Source organism: Sorex araneus, chromosome 5, assembly GCF_027595985.1.
Source record: "Sorex araneus isolate mSorAra2 chromosome 5, mSorAra2.pri, whole genome shotgun sequence".
NCBI lineage: Eukaryota > Metazoa > Chordata > Mammalia > Eulipotyphla > Soricidae > Sorex > Sorex araneus.
Genome location: NC_073306.1, coordinates 42,427,963 through 42,450,915, shown reverse-complemented (window position 1 = coordinate 42,450,915; position 22,953 = coordinate 42,427,963). Strand labels below are relative to the sequence as shown.

General features: G+C 45.8%; 1 protein-coding gene across 1 annotated transcript in view; it reads right to left on the bottom strand.

The window, feature by feature from the left end:
- CSMD2 (CUB and Sushi multiple domains 2) overlaps positions 1 to 22,953 on the bottom strand; it is a 608,999-nt gene that overhangs the window by 203,881 nt on the left and 382,165 nt on the right. The window contains exons 15-20 of the mRNA XM_055138092.1: positions 22,726 to 22,920; positions 10,406 to 10,544; positions 9,219 to 9,406; positions 8,266 to 8,454; positions 7,947 to 8,063; positions 422 to 637 (exon numbers count right to left, since the gene is read on the bottom strand). Coding sequence (XP_054994067.1) covers positions 422 to 637; positions 7,947 to 8,063; positions 8,266 to 8,454; positions 9,219 to 9,406; positions 10,406 to 10,544; positions 22,726 to 22,920 — 1,044 coding nt within the window. The remainder of the gene's footprint in view (positions 1 to 421; positions 638 to 7,946; positions 8,064 to 8,265; positions 8,455 to 9,218; positions 9,407 to 10,405; positions 10,545 to 22,725; positions 22,921 to 22,953) is intronic.

Here is a 22,953-nt window from a genome sequence, read left to right as displayed (position 1 = left end):
GGACCCTTGCCCCCAAGATAAATGTCCAGCACTATGAACCAGCACCAATGAAGCTGGGACACAAAAACTCTCCATCACACTTATTTCCCACCCCCTTTATAAATTTTTTCCAATTCCTCATGGTTGTAAAAGTGTGGAAGTGGAATTAGGAGAAGAATCTAGAATTACGAGGGCAAGGGGAACTTGTATGAGATGCCCTAGTTCAAGCACATGGGCAGTCATATTAGGACTGACTCCTAACTGCCCACAGGGGCAGGGTCTCCCTGGACTCCTGATGTTCCTTTTCTGCCCACAGTGAAGCACAGGGAGCATCTCCTGCTGCCCCTGGGTGGGAATGTGCAGTGTCCATCTGCCAGGAGATCCAGAGGGACAGACAGGACGCTCGTGGTTTGGTCCTTCCTGGGGCCGCAGCATGCATTACCTGAGAAGGTGATGTTGAATCCCTCATAGGACATGGAGAAGTCGGAGATGAAGCGGACCTGGGCGGTGAAGTTGCCATAGAGGCCAGCACTGATGGGGGCTGGCAGGCGCGAGCCCGTCAGCTGCCGCAGGGGCTGCGTGAAGCTGCCATTCTCAGTGATGAGGAGGTAGTCATGGCCACTCTCCAGGTGGAAGGTGTGGAAGGTAAAGAACACACCTGACAAGAGACGACAGGGTCAAGGTGAGGTCTGGGCAGCGGATAAAGAGTTTGGCTGAGAGATGGATCCTGCACTCAGATTTCTGATTGCTAAGCATCTGTCGGGGTGCAAAAGCATTTAAGTGCACACTGAGAAATGTGCCTGGACGAGGCAGAAGAGGCAGATCTGACTGTGCCGTTGCCCACAAGGGAGTCAGGGAGAAGGGCACCACCTCCAGAAAGGAAAGTTGGAAATTTACCCAGGTCTATGCGAATGCTTGGACCGACCCAGTGAAGGAGTCCTTCACTTTCTCACTCACTCACTCCCTCATTCATTAGTCACTCTACAAGCATTTGTAAATTTGTGAAGTGCTTCCTGGGATCAGGATCCAGTGTGGGGAGCAGTTGGCAGCAGGAACAGATGAGCATAAGTGGTCCTCACTAAATAATGAACATTTGATTGGGTTGTAAAGGAAATGCGCAGGTATCAAGTAGCTGGGAGAGGAAAAGGCGTGTTTCAGTTGCTCTGTAGTTGGCCCCTATTAGATGGAAGGGAGACAGGAAAATCTCATGCCATCTTGTGGACACCTGGATGGTGCGGGTGTGGTTATTCTCAGTTCCATTTCTCTGAAACAACCGAGGCACAAAGAGATGAAATATACTCATCCAAGGTGGCCCACAGGGTAGGGATGGGCTCTAAATGTGATGACTCTGCTCCAAACACACACACACAATGCAGTCTCTTCTGCTGTAGCAGGAACAGGTTGTCAGAGTGGCTAAGTGGTGAAGAATGTGATGGAGGGGCAGGATCTTAAGCCCCAAAGCAACCCTGGAACCTGTTCCAGATATCTGTCGTGAGTAGGTGGGTGTGTGGGTGTATGGTGGTTGTGTCTGGGTGAGCGTGTGGGAAGATGCTGCCTACCCACAGGTGTGTGTGCCCTGAGACTGCCATGGCTGTCCAGGGCAGGCTCAGGGGCTCCCAGGAGGGCCAGGAATCCAAGGAGCAGGATCAGGGCAGCACCTGGGAGCTTGTTAGAAATGCCGAAGCTCAGCCAGCACGGCCAACCTTTGGAGTCAGAATCTGCATGCTAACAAGATCCCCGGCTGATTTATAGGCACATAAAAGTTTGAGAACTACTTCTCTAGATAATAACCGATACATTCTTGATAAATGATGGTTGGATCCAAGCTCTTAATGCTACAGCATTTTAGATGATTTCATATTGTTGCCTCTCAGTTGATAGATGCTGGTGATTCTGGGAGATTTGGGATTCTACGGGTGGGAGAGGGGGGCCCCAAACCCCGGAGAGGGGGTGGGAGAAAAGCCTGTGAATTGTAAATGACCCAAGCCCAGGTAACTGAGAGACACCTCTTTGCTCAGAAAAATACAGAAGCAAAATAAAACAAAACAGACCCCAAGAACCTACTAAGTGCCAGGTCTGTGCTACCGATTGAGAAAGACCTCGAGGTATGGTGGGACAGATGCAGCAATAATGAGCCCAGTGTGGGGGCAGACAGGAAGAGAAGGTACCAGGCCTCAAGAGCTGGGTGGGCTTCCTGGGGTCATAATCCTTGACACAAGGGTTAGTATAAGCATGCTTGGAGATTTGCAAGCATACATAGCCCCATGTGTCCCACACTCTTGTTGTATAAACATGTGCACGTGAGAAAACGAAACGCATCAGGCACAGAGATGGGGAAGGCAGGGCAGAAATGCGAGAATTCCTCTCTGAAACGCAGGGACAGGGGGATGCCCAGTTGATTAAACACAGTGCCTTGTGCTCCATTCTCCTCCCACACAAACACAGCCCCTCCAAAGGAGTCAACATTTGGCTGAGATTCTAAGGATGAGTAAACAGCCCAGATGAACCCCCTGGGTTTCCCAGCTGCACTGATTGGGGCTTCTCTGACCAGTGTGAGAAAATAAAGACCTTGCCGCTGAAATAGAAAGGTTCCCTGTTGGAGTGTGAATCTAGATTTGGTGTGGCAGAGACACCCAAGCAATGCTTCTCCTGAGTGAGCAGGGAAGCCACAGAGGAGAGGCGTCAGTGGTACACTGGAGCAGTGCAAGAAAGCAGGGTGGTGGGGAAGGCATCAGCTAAGGAGGGAGACAGAGCTGGGTCAAAAAATCATACAAGCTGAAGGGTTTGGGCTAATGGCACTTGGCACTATTTGGTCTGTATCTCTTCTCCACTACAAATGTGGGTGTTCGTGTCTCCTCCCAGGGACCTCTAATCCTTGGGATGAGGAGTGACCCTTGCAATGTCCATAGCATATGACATGCAGTAGCTCTTCTCTTTGCTTAGCCCATCTAAGACCTGACAGCTTGCGGGTTCATGCTCTGGGCTCTCAGTAAGGCACTTTCTCTGGACTCCTCGATTGGCAGCTCCCTTAGGTTGGATGTAGGACAAGTGGGACAGAGTTTTGAGTTTGCTCAGTTGCCCTTCTGCCTAGTAGGGGAGCAGTCAGCATATAAACCTGATGTGTCTGTTAACCTGAGATATTCTTACAAGGAGGGACACAGGGGTATCCTCTGTAGGTCTGGGCCAGGCTTAATTTGAGTTGCAACAAATATTTCTAGAGATCTGTGTGAGTGAAGCTGAGAGTCAGAGCTTGGGACACTGCAAGGCAGAGACCTGCCTCTCTGACAGCTTAGTTGGCCATAGACTCAGATGGTGAGGAAGGCAAGTTCTGTACTTCGGATAGAGTCTGAGGTTGGAGATCAGGTAGATCCCCATTTGGGAACCCACGCCAGGCAGCCAGGCTCAGCTCCTGAGAGGGAGTCCAGAAGGATGAAGAGTTGAGCAAGCAAGGGCAGTGGGGATGAGGGTGTGGGGATGGGAAGAATTCCAGTGAGAATATTGTCCCAATGGGCAAAGCATTAGAAGACAACCAGAGCCTAGGAAGTTCTAGGAATTGATTTGGTGTGATGTGTGTGTGTGTGTGTGTGTGTGTGTGTGTGTGTGTGTGTGTGTGTGTGTGTAGTGGTAGTTTTCTATGCCACGGGTTAAGTCAGCTTCTACAGGATTCTAAGGAAGAAATGACTCCACATATATCAGGGCTCTCTTTTGATTCTCTGCCTGGAACTCTTGATCCTGGCTCATTCCTACTTATGATTTTTTCTTTTAAACACATACATACATTCATATCTACATACATATGTATATATATGTATGTATATATGTCAGTACTATTTATCAACTTCTTTTTTTAGTTTTTGGGTCACACTGGTGTGATGCTCAGGGGTTACTCCTGGCTCTGCACTCAGAGGACCATATGGAATGCTAGGGATCAAGGTTTGGGTGCATGCGAGGCAAACACCCTACCCACTGTACTATCTCTCTAGCCTCCCATTCCTCTCATGTTGAAGAGGGGCTGACATCTCTGCTCTAGGATGCCTACCTAGACCCAGGTTGGCCTTTGGCTGTTTCCCCACCTGTAGTTGCGTGATCCCAACATTACTCATGGAACATTGAGTGATCTCTCCAGGCTCTCTATATGTGTCCTTAGACTCAGCTTTTCAAGGACACGCTAGACAGGATGTTGCTGTGCTACAATTTCCTAGCATCCAGAGAGTTAGTGCTAGAACAAATTAAGCATATGTATTAAAAAAATTTGACATGTCTTAAATATGTGCTGGGCTGCATTATTATCTAGAAAAAACCATGGAAAGGCATAGAGAAATAAAGACACACCCTTATAATTACAGCACCTGGCGCAGAGAGGGTCATGGCTACAGGGCTTTTCCTCCCTGGGCTGTGAGGGGCTGCTTTTCCTTCCTGTCAGACGCCACAAGGGAATATCTGGCTCCTTCAGGGTCTCCCCTGCCCAGGCTTCATGCTGGAGGAACGTGGAGATTCCCCACTTGCACCCCCTCCTCCTCCTCTCCTTGGGAGGGATATAAACAGCTCCCAGCAGTGTGTAAAAGCAATCTGCAGTCAGCAGAAACCACTTTGAATTCTGATCATTTCTGGGGCTGTGACATGTGCTGTGATGTTCTCTGGTGCTGCTGGGCAGTGGCTGTGAGCCTCAGCGCCAGACCACAGGAGGGTCAGTGTTGCCTGGGCGTCTCCTCATCAGCCAGCAATGAAGTTTGTTCAAAGCTCCAACCGTTCTCCGGGCCCAGAGGTTTCAGCTGTGCCATTACCAGGGAGAACTCTTGCAAGCATTCTAGTTTTTGACACTTTCAGTATAGTGGCCAGTAAATAAACTTGTAGGCAAGGACTCTTTATAAAATGAACCATATGGTAGATGTCTTTGCCCTATGTAAGTTTTCTGAGTCTGTTTAAGATAGGCTAGGCTAAGGTATGATGTTTGGTAGGGCAGCTATACTACATGCATTTGGGGCTTATGGTATTTCCAACTTCCCATGCGGGGTTAACAGGATATAACACTATCTTAAGTCAAGAAAGATCTCCATTGTATGGAGAAGGGATCATGTGCAGACTGCTTTAGCTGTGTGGAGAATTCTGATTGCCCAAGAAGCTCCAGGCCATCCTAACCCTGGCTAGACGAAGGAGGTTGGTTAAGGGCAAATGTGTAAGTGCTCAAGTATATAGGGAGAAGTTATCTGTTACTTGTCCTTAACATTTTTTTTTAAAAAAAACAAATACAGTTATCCCTTAAACAACACGATGGTTATGGGTGCTGATGGCCTATATGATCAACAATCTAGCTTTTGGCACCCCCACTCACACCTTAACTATGGATTGCCTGGGAGACTTACTGCTAATACAGTTACTTCACACATATTTGTATGTTATATGTACTATATGTTGTACCATCACAGTAAAACAAGTTTTAGATAAATGTTATTAAGAAAATCATAGACAGAATTCACATTTATAGTATTTTACTACATTTATCCATATTAGGAGTCCACATCATCTGCTTATAAGAAAATTCTGTGTAAGTGGACCCATGCAGTTCCAACCCATGATGTTCAAGGGTCAACTTCAGTATATATTTATACTAGTAATATATGATTTACTGCTTAAAGTTAGAAAAAAAACCAAAAAGATGAAAATGATAGGTAGCTAGTATTCATATTGTGAAGTACATCTTTTCAGATTATTTGCTATGAGATTTGGTTTTTCTTTTTGCAAATGTAAAATATCATTTTGAGGAACTTCTTAGTGTATTTCCCACAACCTCTGTGGATCTTAAAATATTATTTCATATCATTCCTTTAAGTAACTAAACATTATTCCACTCCCTGGCTGTATCTTTTTTTATTTGACATCTTTTTGTTCTTGAGCCATATTCAGCACTGCTCTGGGTTACTACTGGCTTTGCACTCGGAGATTACTCCTGGCAGTACTTGGGAGACCATATGGGGTACCAGGGATCAAACCTGGTTGGCCACATGAAAAGCAAGAATGCTACCTGCTGTACAATTGTTCCAGACTCTATTTAACATCTTAGTGATAGACATTTGGACAGTTACTAATTTTTCAATTACACAGGTTTTAGGTGACATCCTTTTATTTAAATTGTCATGCATAGTTTTTCTTATTTTTTTATATAAATTTTAAGAAATGGAACTGCTGAGGGTCAAGGCAGTTCTTTGTTTAAGGGTTTTGATTCAGGCTGCTGAATTCCCACTGTGGGCAGTCTAATCCATTTCACACAATGCCTGGTTTGGACAAGAGTATCTTAGTGTCTGTACAGGTCTCCAACACTGCTATGTCTTTCTTTGCTGACCTGAAAAGAGAAATGGTATTTTATTCCTGGTTGCATCTGCACTTATTGCATTATTAGTGGGGTCAAAGCCTTTCCATTTGTATTTCCTCACTACGAAGCATGGGTTTATAGCTTTGTTCATTTTATAGGCTGTAGACAAAGCATATTTTTTTTCAACATGTTTAAGAGCTATTCATGCTGGTAATCTTTAGTTGATATGTGTCACAAATATTTTTCCCGCTTATTATTTAACTTTTTATGACCTTTTAAAACATAAATCCATTCAGTTCAATTTAATCAAATCAAACAGTCTGTCCTTTTATAGATCTTCTTCTTGGTATTACCCTTTAAAGTACATTCCCACCTGAGGTTAGATTTTCATGTTCTGGTACTGGAATTTATGTGGTTAAGTATATAGCAAAAGGCTTCTTTTTTCCTCCCCAATTGGTTTAGCCCAATCAGCTTCAAATTTTAAGCTATTACAATTAAAAATGTTTATTAAACAATCCAGTCCCTACTCAATAGATTAAAAATTATACCTTAATAATATAATAAAAAACTGTCTCTCATGCACACTTGTACACAGGTATGTATGCACATGCACACACACAGGGATCTATTTATAGACTTTTCTACTCCCCCACTGATTAGTGTGTGATATTTTAGTCCATATTAATATGCTAATATCTGGAAAGATTACTTGTTTCTTTAAAAATCATCTTGGTTTTTCAGCATTCTAATTCTTGCAGACCAAGGGCTATTACTTTAAAAGCATTCATAAGAACGACTAATTTGGTATTCTAAAAATCTATATGCTTAGCTTATACCTCCAAAATAGAGAACCAAAACCTCTGGGATATGGTCTAAGCTTTTGTGTGCTTTCCAAGTTTCAGAGGGATTAAGATCAAGATTCCTGATGGAATTTTGGGAAAGCAGGGTAGAGGTCATATCTTCCTGGTTACTACTGTTCCCAGCCCCAATGCATACATGTGGCACTCAATGCTTGTTGAATGAAAGACCTTGAGTTTATCTGCACTCACTGTTCTGACTTTGAACTTGGACTCTCAAAGATCACTGATGTTAGGGAAGTTGAAGCAGCAATACAGCCTGGTAAGGAATATGAAAATATCATCTGAGAAACAGCTGAGTGATGAAATGAAAGATCTCCATATTGATATCTAATGGGTAGACTTGAGAAGAGGGAACAGGCTTATCCTACATTCTTAGAACATACTCCAAGGAAGACAGTACAGAGACCTCTAATAGGCTATTAGCAGGGGTCATATGTATCAAAACATGACAGTGGGTGTATATTTGTTGATACATTAGCCAGCTTTCCACAATTGGGATGTTTAGAGAGAATTTCTGTTGTTATGGTGGGGAGCAATTTGGAGCATTACATTGGCTTTCAGAGCTGGTTATTTGTAAGATCTCTTTGCATAGAGATTTTACATTCTATTAATTGAATAACCAGAAAGAGATGGGAAGATTCTGGGTATTTTCTTGTGGGTGAGAAAAATTCAGACTGAATCCAGAGGCTGCCAATATAGAGTAGATCCCTGCTGAGGTCACCTTGACCTGGGGAACTTGGGGCCTTGGATCAGGTCACATTCCAGTACCTGCTATGGACTATGGGCCCAACACTCACCCTTGCCATGTGACGTCTCGATAATCCAAGTGCAGTTCAAGTTGTTGGGGTAGAAGTCAGGGAATCCTGGAGACAAGATGGTCCCACTCGAACCTTGAATGAAGCCACCACAGAGTGCTATAGAGGCATAAAGAAGTCAGTGAGAGGCTGTAGCAGTTAAGGAAACCCCCCTAAATATTTCTGATGGCTTACCCCCACTAGACATCTTCTTTCAAGCCCCTACCCCTCCCACGAAACTGGGAGAACAGTGCCTGTTCAGTTCCTGGGTTCTCAGGGAAAGGAAGCCAGGGCCTCAGCAGCCCCTTAAGGCATGCCTCACCTTCACAGCTGGGCAGGGCCCGGCTCCACTGGAAGTTGGGCTCACACTCCAGGGGCTCCCCATCACTTAATGTATAGCCAGAGTCACAGCTGAAGGTCACCAGAGCACCCACGTAGAAGTCATTGCCATGGCGCTGCCCATTGACGGGGATTCCGGGGTCCAGACAGTGGTCTGACTGCAGGGTGATTGCTGGAGAAGAGAGTCCACAGCTGAAACAGACAACCTGCCCATGCCAAACCCGGCTCCAGCTGCTTCACCAAGGGAGGAAGGAGAGTGCCCAGGTGGACCAGGCTGAAGGTGCCAATGACCCCCTCATCAAATGTGCATCCAGATCTGCTGAGGGGATATCTTAGAGACCAGTTTGCTGGAGAAAATAAGTTGGCTCAAACATTTGTTCATTCATTCATTCATTCATTTAGCAACTCACTCCCTTATTTCATTAAACATGAGCTGTGTGTCCCCCAGGCTTAGCATATCCCTACACAAAAGCTTAGGAATACAAACCTGAGTAAGAAAATGACCCCATCCTGATGGGGCGGTCAACCCTAACTTTCTCTATTGACTGAAAAAGAATCATTGTGTCACCAATCTCCAAACTGAGGCATCCAAATGAGTGCAGATCGATGAGAGGGAGAGTCAGGGGGGGGGATGCTTTGTGATCTATCACACACTCCATCCCCCTCAGTGCCCCACCAGCAGTGCCCAGTCACTGCTCAAAGAGAGACCCTGTCCATGAGGAAGTGGGGTGCGGACTGTGAGTGTCCATTGTGTCTAAATTATGAGCTCTACACTCTGGGTGAGCTCCAAGGGGATGCTGAGAGCAAGGGCATTTTTCCTGGGGAGCCCAGCCTTGGGGTCATTTCCCAGGAAAGGAGTTATGCCGGAGGGCTGACTGAAGGAGTCCTTTAATCCCTGCCAACTGCCAACCTTGCCATCAGCCTTCCAAGACTCACTCTCATAGCGGAGCTGGAAGCCAATGTCCGAGTGACTCTTGTCGGTGGAGAAGAGGAGGTAGAGGTAGTTGCTGGTGCTGATGAGAAACTGGGGCACCTGGGTGCCATGGTAAACCCCAATCAAGGGTGCTGAGTAAGTCCTTCCATCCCGCACTTCCAGAGTGTCATAGTTGACCTCAGTTTTAAATCTGCCAAAGACAGAAATGAAGACTTCTTAAGAACTCCAAGGTTTATTAATGTGCAAATGACAAAAGACCCGGCCTGCCCCAGGGCTTCGGAACAGCAGCTTTTAGTAGACTGGCCTATTTTAATATAATTTGCACATGCTCACTAACTGTGGAAGGATGTCTTCATTAAACCTTCCTTTTCCTTCTCCTGCAGATGGAGGCAGCTCTCCCTGTCCCCACTGTGGCTCATGCCATGACCCATCTGAAGACTTAGAGGCACAACGACTGCCAGGCTCTGGAGTTAGAATGTTCTAGGCCAGGAGTTAGCAAGCTACAGCACCATGGCCAAATCTGGTCTGTAGCCTGTTTGTATATGGCCCAGGAGCAAAAAATTATTTTCACATTTATAAAGTGGCATTTAGAAACTTGTAACAGAGATTACCAGGCAACAAACATTCATGAATTATCCCTCAAAACTAAAATATTTACTCATGGGCCCTTCACAGAAGGTTAGGAAACTGCTCCTCCAGGCCACAAGTGCCTTTTCTAGAAGTTTGTGTTCATCTGTGGGTGGCCTGATTTTCCCCACCCCAAGAGCATAACTCTGCTGGGAGTTAGAGGTGGGGCACCAGGGGGGCAGGCTTTGGGGCAGAGGGCAGGAAGGTCACTTCTCATTGGAAAATTTCTGAGTTACACTCTGCAGATACTAATGCAGGTGGTAACTTCTGATGGTTCTGTATTTTATTGCATTCCCTTCTATCCCAGGATACTACAGCATCTCCTCATCCCCCTGGTCATAATCCCCCAAGCATCACAGCCAGACTTCAGTACTGAGGTGGAATCAAGACCAAGGGCAGAGTCAGTGTAGGCCGGGCCTGGCCCTATCTGGGCTGTCTGCTCCTGTGTCCCCTGACCATGCTGACGTTCCAGCATCATGGAAGCCCCCATCACTCCAGGCTCCCTCCCACTTCCCTCCTTGAAAAGCCCCCTGCCCTCTCCCCAGGAATGTGCTGCAGGCACCTGTCAAAGGTGATTTTGATGGGGTAGCCGGGCTGGGCTTCAATCACCCAGGCACAGCTCAAAGCGTCCTTGTAGAAGCCCGGCCAGCCTGGAGAGAGGATGGTACCGCTGGGCGAAGTCAGATGGCCACCGCAGGGAGCTAGGGGACAAACAGGAGAACAACAGACATCTTGGGAGGTGCAGTGGACAAATGAACAAGTAATAGAACAACAACAACCACCACCAAAAAAAAAAACCCTTATAAAATATGCCTGCCAGCAAGTGCTGTTTTGTTTTTATGGGAAATGACATCAACTAGATAAGCTGCACTTTGTCTACTGGGACTGTTATGGCGATGTCTGTGGCATCCTTGGGAGTTTTATGAAAGGCCAGAGGGGAAAAATGAAGAGAATCCTTTACACAAAGGCCTTTGCCATTCTAGAAGGGTTGGCATCTAGCCACACGGCACCCAACCATCAGGCCTGGGGCAATGGTCAGTGTTCTCACACCTAGCACCAAGCACTCTGGCATTGGCAGCTCCAAAGTTCAGCGCTGAGTCCTCCTCCCCTGTCCTGAAGACAGGGACTTCTTTCTCTCGAGCTGGAATTCCCAGCTCAGTGCTTGGCACACAAATACCCTCAGTGACTAGATGAACGAACTTCTGGAAGGTTGCAAGAGCGTAGCTCATGCCAGGTAACCCACAAGACACTGATGGTCCAGGCTGACCCCATGGCTGCCTCTGATCTTGCAAAGTCCATTTTATCCCCCTAGGGTTCTCTACCTGCTTTCTCCTATCCCCAAGCAGGTCACATGATTGCCATCATTTTTTTTTTTTTGCTTTGTGGGTCACACCTGGCGATGCACAGGGGTTACTCCTGGCTCTGCACTCAGGAATTATTCCTGGCAGTGCTCAGGGGACCATATGGGATGCTGGGATTCGAACCCGAGTCCACAGCATGCAAAGCAAACACCCTACCCGCTGTGCTATCGCTCCAGCCCCAATTGCCATCATTCTTGATCTTACTAAACCAAACCCTCGGGTCCTGGGTGGTCACTAGAGCCCTCCCTAGGCCCCTCCATCAGGGTCTTTGCGTGGATTTTACCACTGTCCTCAATACCGACATTCACAGAAAGCCTGCCACAAGATCTTCACAGACAAACCCAGTGGGGGAGGGATGTCAATTTCCTCCATCTTACAGCTAAGAAAGCTGAGGCTAAGGGAAGACAAGTAACGAGGCTTGGGTTAGCAAGAGGCAGAGCTGGATACAGACCTAGGAAGATAGCACAAACCCAGCCATCTTAAGCAAAACAACTTCCACTTCCTTTGAACCTCTTTACTACTCAGAAATTAGATGCCAGAAATATCCTGAACAAAACCATGAAGGGGTTAAAGAGCTATGTAGCACCCCTGCAAATTTCCCCAGGTGATCAGTTTCATAAAATAGAGCCCAAAGCACCACACTTTTACTCTCTCAACACTGTAAATTTCTAGGAAATATCTAAAACAACTATTAAAAAATACAAATTTCCAAGACTGTAAGAAGAAACAGTGGTTATCAAAAGGGAAGGGGAAAAGGGACGGGGAGCTCGATCATAAGTTTGTTGTATGGAGAAAGATGGACACTAGATTTCTGGAGATACTTTAGTGTGGTGCTGTGTATCTGAAACTTATGCAATGTTAGAAATTGAAACTACTGCAATAAAAAGTTGTCAAGCATACTTAGTGAACAGTTATGTTAGGAAGTTTCAGTTTTACAAAGGAAATAACAACAATGACGATGGGGATATTAATAGTTGACTGAGGACTAAAAGCATGAACTACATATTTCCATTTTACAGAGGAGGAAATTAAGGCTAACTGGGCAGAAGAGAAGTAATGAAGCCAAGCAGAAATTTAACCTCCAGCCCTCTGTCTCTAAATCCAGCAGGACTAGGAACCACCTCTGACAATAATGAGCTCACAGGTACTGAAAGCTGAGAGGTGTCAGGGTTTAGCGTGGATTATCCTCGTGACAAGTACAATACTCAAAGGCAGATACTAGTATTGTTCTCCTTTTATAGGCAGGGATTATGATCATAATCCATTTTCAGTAAATTAAGACTTAGAGAAACTAATTACCCCATCCTTCTATTATACATGTGAGGATAAATTAAATAGCATATGGATATTTCACTTTATGGATAACCCCAGTTTTCAAAACACATCTGTCCATGTCATTAAAACTACCAGATGTCCTCCTCTATTTTTCCAGTGGACATGTGAGATCTTGGAGGTGGAGAGGGGTATGACTACTGCTCAATCCATGTGATCCCACACAGGTACCAAGACTCAGCATAAATAGAGACTCTCTGTTAGCCCCCATTCAACAAATGGCCAGCCTCTTTGGTTGTTGGATTTTGATATTCCTAGTCACTTCCAGGAAGCCAGAGATCACAAGTCACTAAATTTCATTAATGCACATATGTATCAATAAAACCAGATTTGGACTCTCCAGACAAGGAAGCACAAATCTTTCCTTTGGTGCTCACCATTTTGATATATTTCTCTACTGTACTTTTTATTACCTTGACTAGTTGATCTTCTCTGGCTCATGTGACTGTCAACCAACTCCTGTTATTCATTGTCTCTCTAGTTCATCTTCACAGTCAGGTAACAGTTGCCAAACAGGGAGCAATGGAGGAGGAATCCAGAATGTACTATCTCTTTAACATTCAAAAAAGATACTCAACTTCACTCTTACTAAGAAAATCCATATTAAATCTACAATGAGAAATGACTTTTCATCCATCAGATTGGCAAAATGTAAAACTGGATGACACATGAGGTTGAAGGAAACCAGGTATTTTAGTACCTTCCTAGAGAAAAGGCAAAATTAAACAACCCCTACAAAGACAAATGTGGCATTATCCAGAAAAATACATATGATTTACTCTCTGACCCAGCAATTCTATTTCTAGAATCCTATACCAAAGATAAACTGGCAAGACTATAAAAAGACATACATATGTTCAAGTATATGCAAGACAACACTATTCATGATAGAAGAATAGAAACAGTCCACAAACTCAGCAATAGGAAACTGATGGAATGATCTAGCTACTCAATAAAATGTACTGTTAAAACAAGAATGAGGAATATTCTATACAATGTCATGGAGCAGTTCCCAGAATATATTAGTAAGTGGATAATGGCGTAGAGAATAGTGGGCATAGTATGATCCCATTTATATGTGAAAGGGATTAGGTACACACATGCTAAGAATCAATGGAAAAGTAAAGAATTCAAATGATTTCTTGTGGAGAGAGGGAGGAAACAGAGTAGACAGGATAGGATAGAAGTTAGGCTTCAAAAGGAGAGAAGGGGGAGGAGAGAAAGAGAGAGAGGAGAAGGAGGAGAGAGGGGAGAGAAAGGAGAAAAGGAGAGGGGGAGAGAGAGGAGAAATGGAGAGAAGACAGGAGAGAAGGAAACAGAGAGGGGGAGAGAGAAGAAAGGGAAAGAGAGAAGAGAGAGGGAGAGAGAACAGAGAGGAGTAGGAGAGATAGAAAAGTGCCATAGAGGCAGGCTGGAGCATGGGGGAGGGGTGGGAGACTGGGGACTTTGGTGGTGGGAAGTGTGGATGGGAGTTGGAACATTATATGACGGAAACCAAATCATACAATCATGAACAACTTTGTAACTGCGTATCTCACTGTGATCCAATTAGAAATTATATATATATATATATAAATTTCAGCAATCAGCCATTTAGAATGCTAGATAACTAACTTTAAAGATCATAACATGAATAAATGATATATGTTTCTAGTGTACCATTTGGTGAACTTTAACATTTATGCACTGAGAGACCATTACTGCAATCAATAAAAAATAAGTATTTTCAAAACCAAAAATGTTAGATTTTTTCAGACTAGACCTTTTTTTCTTCTTTTTAAAAGAGGTTTAACTTTGGCACTATGTAAATATTTTACATAATCATAAAACTTGATGTTGATAAGCAGTTTCTCAAAATTCAAAAATAGAGTGAAATAAACGAATATGTTACTGTTAAATAGCCTACCCTTAGTAGGATAATGGAAAAGAGCTGAAAGAAAGGAACTTAAATTACTTTCAATAATAATGTGCTTTGTGTAGTCCTGGTGCTTCAGTTCTGAGACTTCTGATCATGTGTTATGCCATGGGAAATTATGCTGGTGTTGGGAAATGGGATTTTTAGTGGGGATGAAAAGAGATAGAGATAAGATATACAGTTAAGTAAAAAAGAAAAAGTGTTCTTACATTTGACATGAAATGAACCCAGAATGCGTCTTATTTTTCAAAAAGTAATTTTTAGTGCTATTCATTGAAAAAAACTTTAGAAGCAAGGAGCTACTCAATAGTAACAAGGCCCTGAGCACCCAGATTGTGCATAATATTTTCTACCAGGACTCCTTGGAGAAACAGCTGATTCTAGGTCAGGGGCAGAAAATGTACATGGGGAGTTAGGGCCAATTCCACGAGCTCCCATTGGCCAAAGGGAAAAACCTAAGCCTCAATTAGCATAATAGCAGCAATAAATTTTGTTTATTTTATTAAATTTTGTGATGACTAATTTTTTTAGTTATAGTTTAGGTTGCCCATCGATTTGCTTGAGCGGGCACCAGTAATGTCGGGATGACAGTGATACAGTGATACAGTGATAGTTTAGGTAATGGACTGGAGCAATAGCACATCGGGTAGGGCGTTTGCCTTGCATGAGGTCGACCGGGGTTTGATTCCTCTGTCCCTCTCGGAGGGCCCGACAAGCTACCGAGAGTATCCTGTCCACACAGCAGAACCTGGCAAGCTACCTGGGGCATATTCGATATGCCAAAAACAGTAATAACAAGTCTCACAATGGAGATGTTATTGGTGCCCGCTTGCGCAAATCATGAACAACAGAAGGACAGTGCTACAGTTTGGTAATATGGTTGCAGTTGTATCAATGTTCATGGCTACTGCGTTGATGTTACTACACCTCCTCACACCAAAGTCCCCAAGACACTCCACTACTGTCCTTATGCCATTCTTAGTCCTCCTCTACAAATACAGGTTTTTAAAAGTGTACTGCAATAGATTTAAATGCATAAAACATGAACTCATTTGTGGAGTATAGAATAACATCACATGAGACTGATACCCAAGGACAGTAGAGACAAGGGCCAGAATTTGCTTATAAATGGATAGACATGGAGAGTATCATGCTAAGTGAAATGAATCAGAAAGAGAGGGACAGACATAGAAGGACTGCACTCATTTGAGTATAGAATAACATCACATGGGCTGACACCCAAGGGCAGTACATACAAGGGCCAGGAGGATTGCCCCATAGCTGGAAGCCTGCTTCATGAGCGGAGGGGAGAAGGCAGATGGAATTGAGAAGGGATCACTAAGAAAATGATGGCTGGAGGAACCAGTTGGGATGGGAGATGTGTGCCGAAAGTAGATAATGGACCAAACGTGATGACTTCTTGTGTCTGTATTGCAAGCCATATGCCCAAAAGAGGGAGAGAGTATGGGGAATATTGTCTGCTATGGAAGCAGGGGGAGGGTGAGGAAGAGGGGGGTTATGCTGGGGATATTGGTGGTGGGGAATGTGCACTTGTGGAGGGATGGGTGTTTGATCATTGTGAGATTGTAACCCAAACATGAAAGCTTGTAACTATCTCACGGTGATTCAATAAAATAAAAAAAAACATGTTTAAATACAGTGGGCTGCAACAATATCTAAAAATGTTCAACTTTGGAAGATACTAGAGAATGAATCCATTCATTAGGAAAATGGACATTAGGTAAAATGATTAAATATTTCTCTTGCCCTTCCTTTATACTTGAGGGTAACCATACTGTTGATGAAGGGATGTTTTCTTTAAATTCTCTAACTTACAAAGGCAGCATAAACAAGAGCATGTCACCACTTTACAGTCCCAGGCTGGTCATCAAGAGCTCCTAAAGGTCCCCCAAAGAGCTACATCCAGACATTATGTACCTTCAATGGAGTCACAGAATTCTGCCTATAAATATTTTGGCCAAAACTTGGAACTTGAACTTGATTAGCCTTCTCAATCTTACTGCCAGCTTACGGATATATAAGCAAGAGAGGACCATATTAAACTACCTCCCAGGGATTTACCCTCCAAAATTCAGGATGCAGGAGACTTCTCAAGATAAAATGGCCCAATTTCTTTAAAAAGCAACAACAACAACAACAACAACAACAACAACATCAACTTCATGAGGGGAAAAAGCAGATACCCATAGATTTAAAATGACTTGAGACTCATTATTTAATTTTATAGTTACCAAACAGGATTCTGATTTTTTAAAAAAAATAGCATAAAAGAAAATCCCAATTATAGAAATTTTATTAAATAATTCTTTAAAAGAATTATTTATTTTTTTATGATTACATTTTTATACTTTTAATCTGTTTGGGATACACTCTAAAATGTTGGGGGTGAGATGTTATGTTTGAAATTTTCTTTCCTATTAACTCCAGAAAAGTATAGTGGTTTTTTTTTTGGACGGGGGTAGTGAGGGGGAATGGTGGTTGAAGCTATGGGGATAGAAATAAAATGAAATAGGCCATACATGTATGATTGCTAAAGCTGGATGATGGGTTCATGGAGTCCATTATACTATTTTCTTTGCTAGAAATTTTCCATAATTACATGTTCAGGAGAAAACAAGGGAACACATACCCACACAGAGAAAAGAAAAAAGTTAAGATGTGAGGGTCCTGTCTTGAGTAGGGATTGCTCAGCAATGACCCAAAAGAGGAAGTCTGGCCTTATCTAGTTTTTGTCACACTGTAGATACTCAATAAATATTTTGTTGAAGGCAGAGGTAGGTTTTCCCCCAATCTGAATGTTTTCCCTCAATCCATACACTTAGTCCTACTTCCTCTGTGGAAGGGGCCTTTTAAGAGGTAAATAAGTTTCATGGAGGTCATTTGGGTGGGGCCCTACTCCAACAGATCTGGCATCCTTCTAAGAAGAAGAAGCACCACTAGGGACCCATATGAAGGGGAAAGACCGTGTAAGCAGACAGCAAGAAGGTGGCCCTCTGTGAGCCAGAGAGGGGGCTTCAGGAGAAGCCCCCCCACCCTAGCTGCCACCTCAGTGAGGACCTCCACCCTCCACAACATGGAGAAAACAAATCAACAGATTTTTGTTTTCTGGAGTTTTGTTCTGGGAGCCTGAGATGGCTACTCAGAGCTTCTGATCCAGGTCTGCTATCCCCTTCGAGGGGTTCCCAACCTCTCCTGCCCTCTGATGCAACAGTGGCTCCAGGCCAGAGCCACAGGGAGTGGAACGATAGGACTTGCTGGTGCTCACGCATGCCCCCAGTGTACCACACACCATGCCCGAGGTAGGTGGGTCTTCTGCTCTGTCTGTCCATCGTCATGACCCCTACAAGGTGGGCGCAGGCATTTGCTTTATTTCACAGTTGAAGAAACAGGTGCAGAGAGTAACTGGTCCAGGTACTAGCTAGAAAGGTAACTGGTGCAGGTACATATAGCTAGGCACCATCCGGGTCTTAAATCTGGGTGGTCTGGCTCCACGGCTCTTGTGTCTCAGAACTACAGTGGATGTGGGAATGCTCACCCTAACCACGGCCCTGGAAAGGGTTTCACGTGCCTGATGTTGGGTGCGGATGACCATGAGTGGAAGCTCTTTCCTCTCCTGCTCTCTCCCTGCCTTCCTGGTCCCACTTGTGCCTCTGTCAGGTGGAATGAAAGGAATCTATGCTGTGGAGACAGGCAGCTCGTTTGGTGCTTTTGTCAAAGGGATGGTTTTGAAATGGGGATACTGAGATTTGAATCCTTTCACTGGGCTGAGTGAACTTGGGTTGGTTCCTTAGCAACTTTGTTCTTTAGTTTCCTTAGCTGTGAAATGAGGACATTATCAGTACCTGCACCCACCTCATGAGGTTGGCATGTGGGTTCAATAGGACAATATGTAGAGAGCTCTTTGCCTCCTAGTTCACATGTCCTACGTGCTCAATTTTTATTCAATGCCCGATCTCAGGCAAGTCAATTCACTTTACTAGCTTGAAGATTTTCAAAGTATAGAGCATAATTATTTTCTCTTTTCTTTCACACAAGAGTGACAAGAAGATTAAATGAGATAATGTTAGAAACTCAATAACTACCCTTATTCCTTCCTTGGAGGCCTAAATGAGCTATAACCGTCGCTGAAATTTCTCTTGTGGGAAGGGGAAGAATTGATCTTCCTTTTTTTATAGGGCTGTTTGTTTCTGATTATATACGTAACACATTTGATATATACTCAGAGACCAAAAAATGTGGATGTGTTTACACCACACTGTTAAACCATCTTCCTCTGGGGAGTGGGGCTGGGAAATGAGCATTTTTACTTTGAACTTTATCATACTAGTGTGTTGTTTAAATTTTTGTGCAACCACCGTGCCTGATTTTGGAAATAAAACACATCCTCACTGCAGATAATTTATCTCCTTTTTTGGTAAAGTGGCATCTTTTTAAAAAACCAAGTTTGAGAGTCGTGCCTTTTAATAAGGAGTTTAATTACCTTTATTGTCATAACTGATATCCTTGTCTTCCTGCTGGCATTCTGCTTTGTGCTGTCAGTTTGTGATGTTGCCATGTGGGGTCCTGTTTGCTTTGTCTTTTGAGATAGACAATATGTTTTCTTTTGTTTTAATTTTCTACTGGGATATGGAAAGCAGAAAACCTGCTTTTTATCCTATTTGTAGCTGCCTTTAATTCTTTTCATAGATAAGTTTGAAATGACACTCTCCCTAGTGATATATTTTTTGTTTGTCTGTTTGTTTGGGGGCACACGGAGTGGTGCTCAGCACTTACTCCTGGCTCTGCACTCAGGGGTCATTCCTGACAGGCCTGGGGGACCATATGAGATGCTAGGGATCCAACCTGGGTCAGCCACCTACAAGGCAACAACAGTCCTACCTGCTGAAACCCCATCTTGGTTGGCCCTTTAAGGAAAAGGTGTCCTCCTCCGGCTCTAGTGCAGCCAGATGATCACCCTTCTTTCTAAATGTAGGGAAGAAGCCATTTTCTCCCTTGTTCCATTAAAGCCTCTCCAAAGCTAAGTGGCTCTTAGCATATATTAAAAGATTTTTTAAAAAAAATCATTAGTTTCAGCATTTAATTGTCCACAAGGTGGGGATACTTAATCAAAAACAAAGTGAGAAAAAAAAAGTGGAAAAGACCAAGATGCTGATTAGAAAGCAGGGCTCTTCCGAGGCTGAAGGGCTAAGAGGCAGGCGGACTCTCGCTGTGTGTCTGGGGGGCCTTCCTCACCTGCTGCTCCTCTCTTCTGAGGTTGGGGCTGGTAGCTTTAGGTGGCATCAGGCTCCCCCCTGCCCTCTACTCCCCCAAACCAGACTTCCGGTGCACACCCATCACTCTCTGCCCACCCTATTTCTGGTGGCCCACAGTGGTCCCTGACATCAGTGTCCACCCACCCCTTTCCCCTTTCTCACCCCAGGGATGGAGTGAAAGAGACAATTTCCATTTCAAAACGAGATCTTTGCCATAACATGGCAGGCTGGCTCCAGCCAGGAGCAAAGGCCTGATTCCCAGATGTGTGTTAGTGGCACAGGGTCTGGGGGGGCTCCTTGACTCTGGGGATGATGGACCAGTGGTGGTGGGGGAGGGGTGCTGGTGTGGGGGAAGAGGGGAAGTCTCCAGTTACTGTATCTTGATCCCTCTTTTCCCAGGGATGAGGAGGGATCAGCTCTCTTGGGGCCGAGTCCCTGGGGGCCCTGGAGGGTCATGGGGGCCTGGACTAAGGCCTGTGAAAGTGGCAAAAGAAAAATGTAGTAATCATGGTCTTGGGGTGAAGAGTGAAGGATCTTGGGAGAAACGGGAGACCAGCAGAGCAGGAGATACCAGCAAAGATGTCTTGGGCGAAGTGGGCCCAATCGCATGAGGAAAAAGAGGGGACTGGATAAAAAGAAAGGGGGGCCACCAGCTGAGCACAGTGTACCTGGGGCTCCACAGGGCTGCCCTGCAGGGCTGTCTACTTCACCCTAACAATCCCACTGGTACATCAAGAACCCCTTCCCGCTGATGAGTGCAGCCCCAAGTCTCTCACAGGGATGGGGAGGCTGTGGAGGGCAGACTGTTACCCTGGCACACACCCAGGGCAGGGGGAGGGCCGCTGAGGGGGGCAGGCTCCCCGTGGAAGCGGGCAGGCTGGAGGGGAGCCTGTTGATGTCATGGGGCAGGACCCTGGGAGAATGTACACAGCCCCTTTGTTCCCCCAAAGTGCACCAATATTTGTCTGATGGACCTGGTAAAAATAGAAGGCTACTTTCACATTAAAAAGTGCTCAGAGCCAATACTTAGGCAGTGCCACCTCCACCAGCTTTCCAGAAGAGATGAGCTCAGGAACCGCACTTTACAGATATGCCACCATTGCTTGCCTGTGGGGACTTACTGGACGTCTGACTTGGGGACCAAAAGCAGCTCGGGGGAAGCCAGGTCTCCGGGAGCATTTAAGGGGCTGTAACCTAATTGTACCTAGTAACCTAATTGAACCTAATTGAACCTAGTTTACAAGTTGCTCATTCAATCATCAACCGGGATCTACAGGTTATCTACTGAGGGCCAAATAACGTGCCAGTGGTAGGATGTGGGGCCGAGAAGGACTATCTTGCCTTAAAGCTGATGTAAGGCAGTAAGGGAAGTGCTAACATGCCGAGTCCTTTATGCTAGGGGTGTCCTGGTCATCTGGAGCTGGGGTTCACCTGTCCCCCGTCTATTCAGCTGGAACAAGCAGACTCACAGGACCAGGGAACTGATTAGGATTCCAAACCAGGTCCCCAGACTGGGAAGCCCACCCGGACCCCAGGCCCTCTGGCTCATGCCCTGTGGCCTGGGTGGTTTCTGTCTCCCACCTGGGGCACACTCCCCTCCTGGCTCACTCACTCCTGCTGGCTGGCAGGGGCACCCAGGCTTGGGGGTCTGGTGCACAGAGGAACCCTTGGTCTCTCCCCTCCTGCAGTGTGGGAGGAGAGAAGGAGCTTTTCTGGTTTCTAAAGAGACTCATCACCCAGGCACCTGTCACAGTGTCAACTGAACACCACTCAGGGCCATGACCTGGGTTTTAGTGCACCGGTTTGACATGATTCCTGCCCTCAAGGAGCTTATTCTGTGCTTTACGTTTTATTATAATTTTTATTTTGTTTTTTGAGTTGATGGTACTCAGGGCTTACACCTGGTTCTGTGCTTAGGGATCACTGCTGGCTATGATCAGGGGATCCTATGGGGTGCTGGGGATCAAACCCAGATGGGCGCAGTGCAAGGCAAACACCCTACCCACTGTGCTCCAGCTCTGGCCCTTATTTTGTTATAATTTGGGGACCTCCCCAAGTATCAGGGGCTGGGGGGCTATTTCTGGCAATACTTAGCTAATCAGCCAGAAGGTTCCATAGTCAGGCCTGGTGATGTTTCTTGGGCCCAACAGTGTTGGGGGACCTCCAGGCCACATCTGGCAGTGCTTGGGTGGCTGGCACATGAGTCCTTGACCATGAGCATGAGTCCTGAGCTCTCTCTCTCTCTCTCTCTCTCTCTCTCTCTCTCTCTCTCTCTCTCTCTCTCAGGCCCTTAACCTATGTTTTATTTATGTTTCTTGGATTTTGCTTTTGGGGCCCTATCCACTGGCTCTGCACTCAGGAATTACTCCTAGTGGACTTAGGGGACCCTATGGGATGTTGGGGATGAAACACAGGCCAGCCACAGGCAGGCAAAGGCCCTCCGCACTGTACCATCTCTCCTTTAAGCTATATTTTAAGCGCCTGGAGCTTGCTGGAACACACGGCTGGTCTCTGAGCAGCCTGTTGGGCGGTGAGAAGTCTGACAGCAACCCCAGGCTCCCTGCGGGCTGCCTCCTGCCTCTTGCTGTTGGGTTTGTGCTAAGTCGCCTGGAGATTGACTTGCAAGAATATCAACATTTAACAGGCACACAAAGGCCAGGCCTGGGACATGTCTCAGGGTACCGGGGAACGAGTAGGTTGAGGAGGAAAGAGTGGCAGGCGGCTTGACAGAGGAGGAAGTTCCCCCACACCGTGGCTCAGGAGGTAGCCGAGGCGCACGGGGCAGGGGCAGACGGCAGAGCTCCTGGCGTGGGGAGTTCCCGGTGGGAAAATAGGTGCTTTTGCCGCCTGGCAGGTTAGGGTGGGCGTATCTCCAGTGCTGTCTCTGTTTACCGTTCCAGCCCGGGGGCGGGGGCTGGGGGGGTGAGAGGGTGACCCCAGCCCTGGGTCCCCAGTTCCTACGCCCCGCCCCTCCGGCTGCGGTCCCTGGCTCGGCACGCACCTTCGCAGCGCAGCACGGCGCTGTTCCAGACCACACTGCCCTCCTTCAGCACGCACGTGATGGTCTCCGAGCCCTGCGTGCCCAGGAAGCCTTCGTCACAGAGGAAGGAGATGGAGCTGCCCAGCTGGAGGCTGTCACCAAACCGCTTGCCGTTCACTGGAACGCCGGGATCGGGGCACTCGTTGTGGCGGAAGGCTGGGGGTGGGGGTCAAAGACAGGATCAGACAC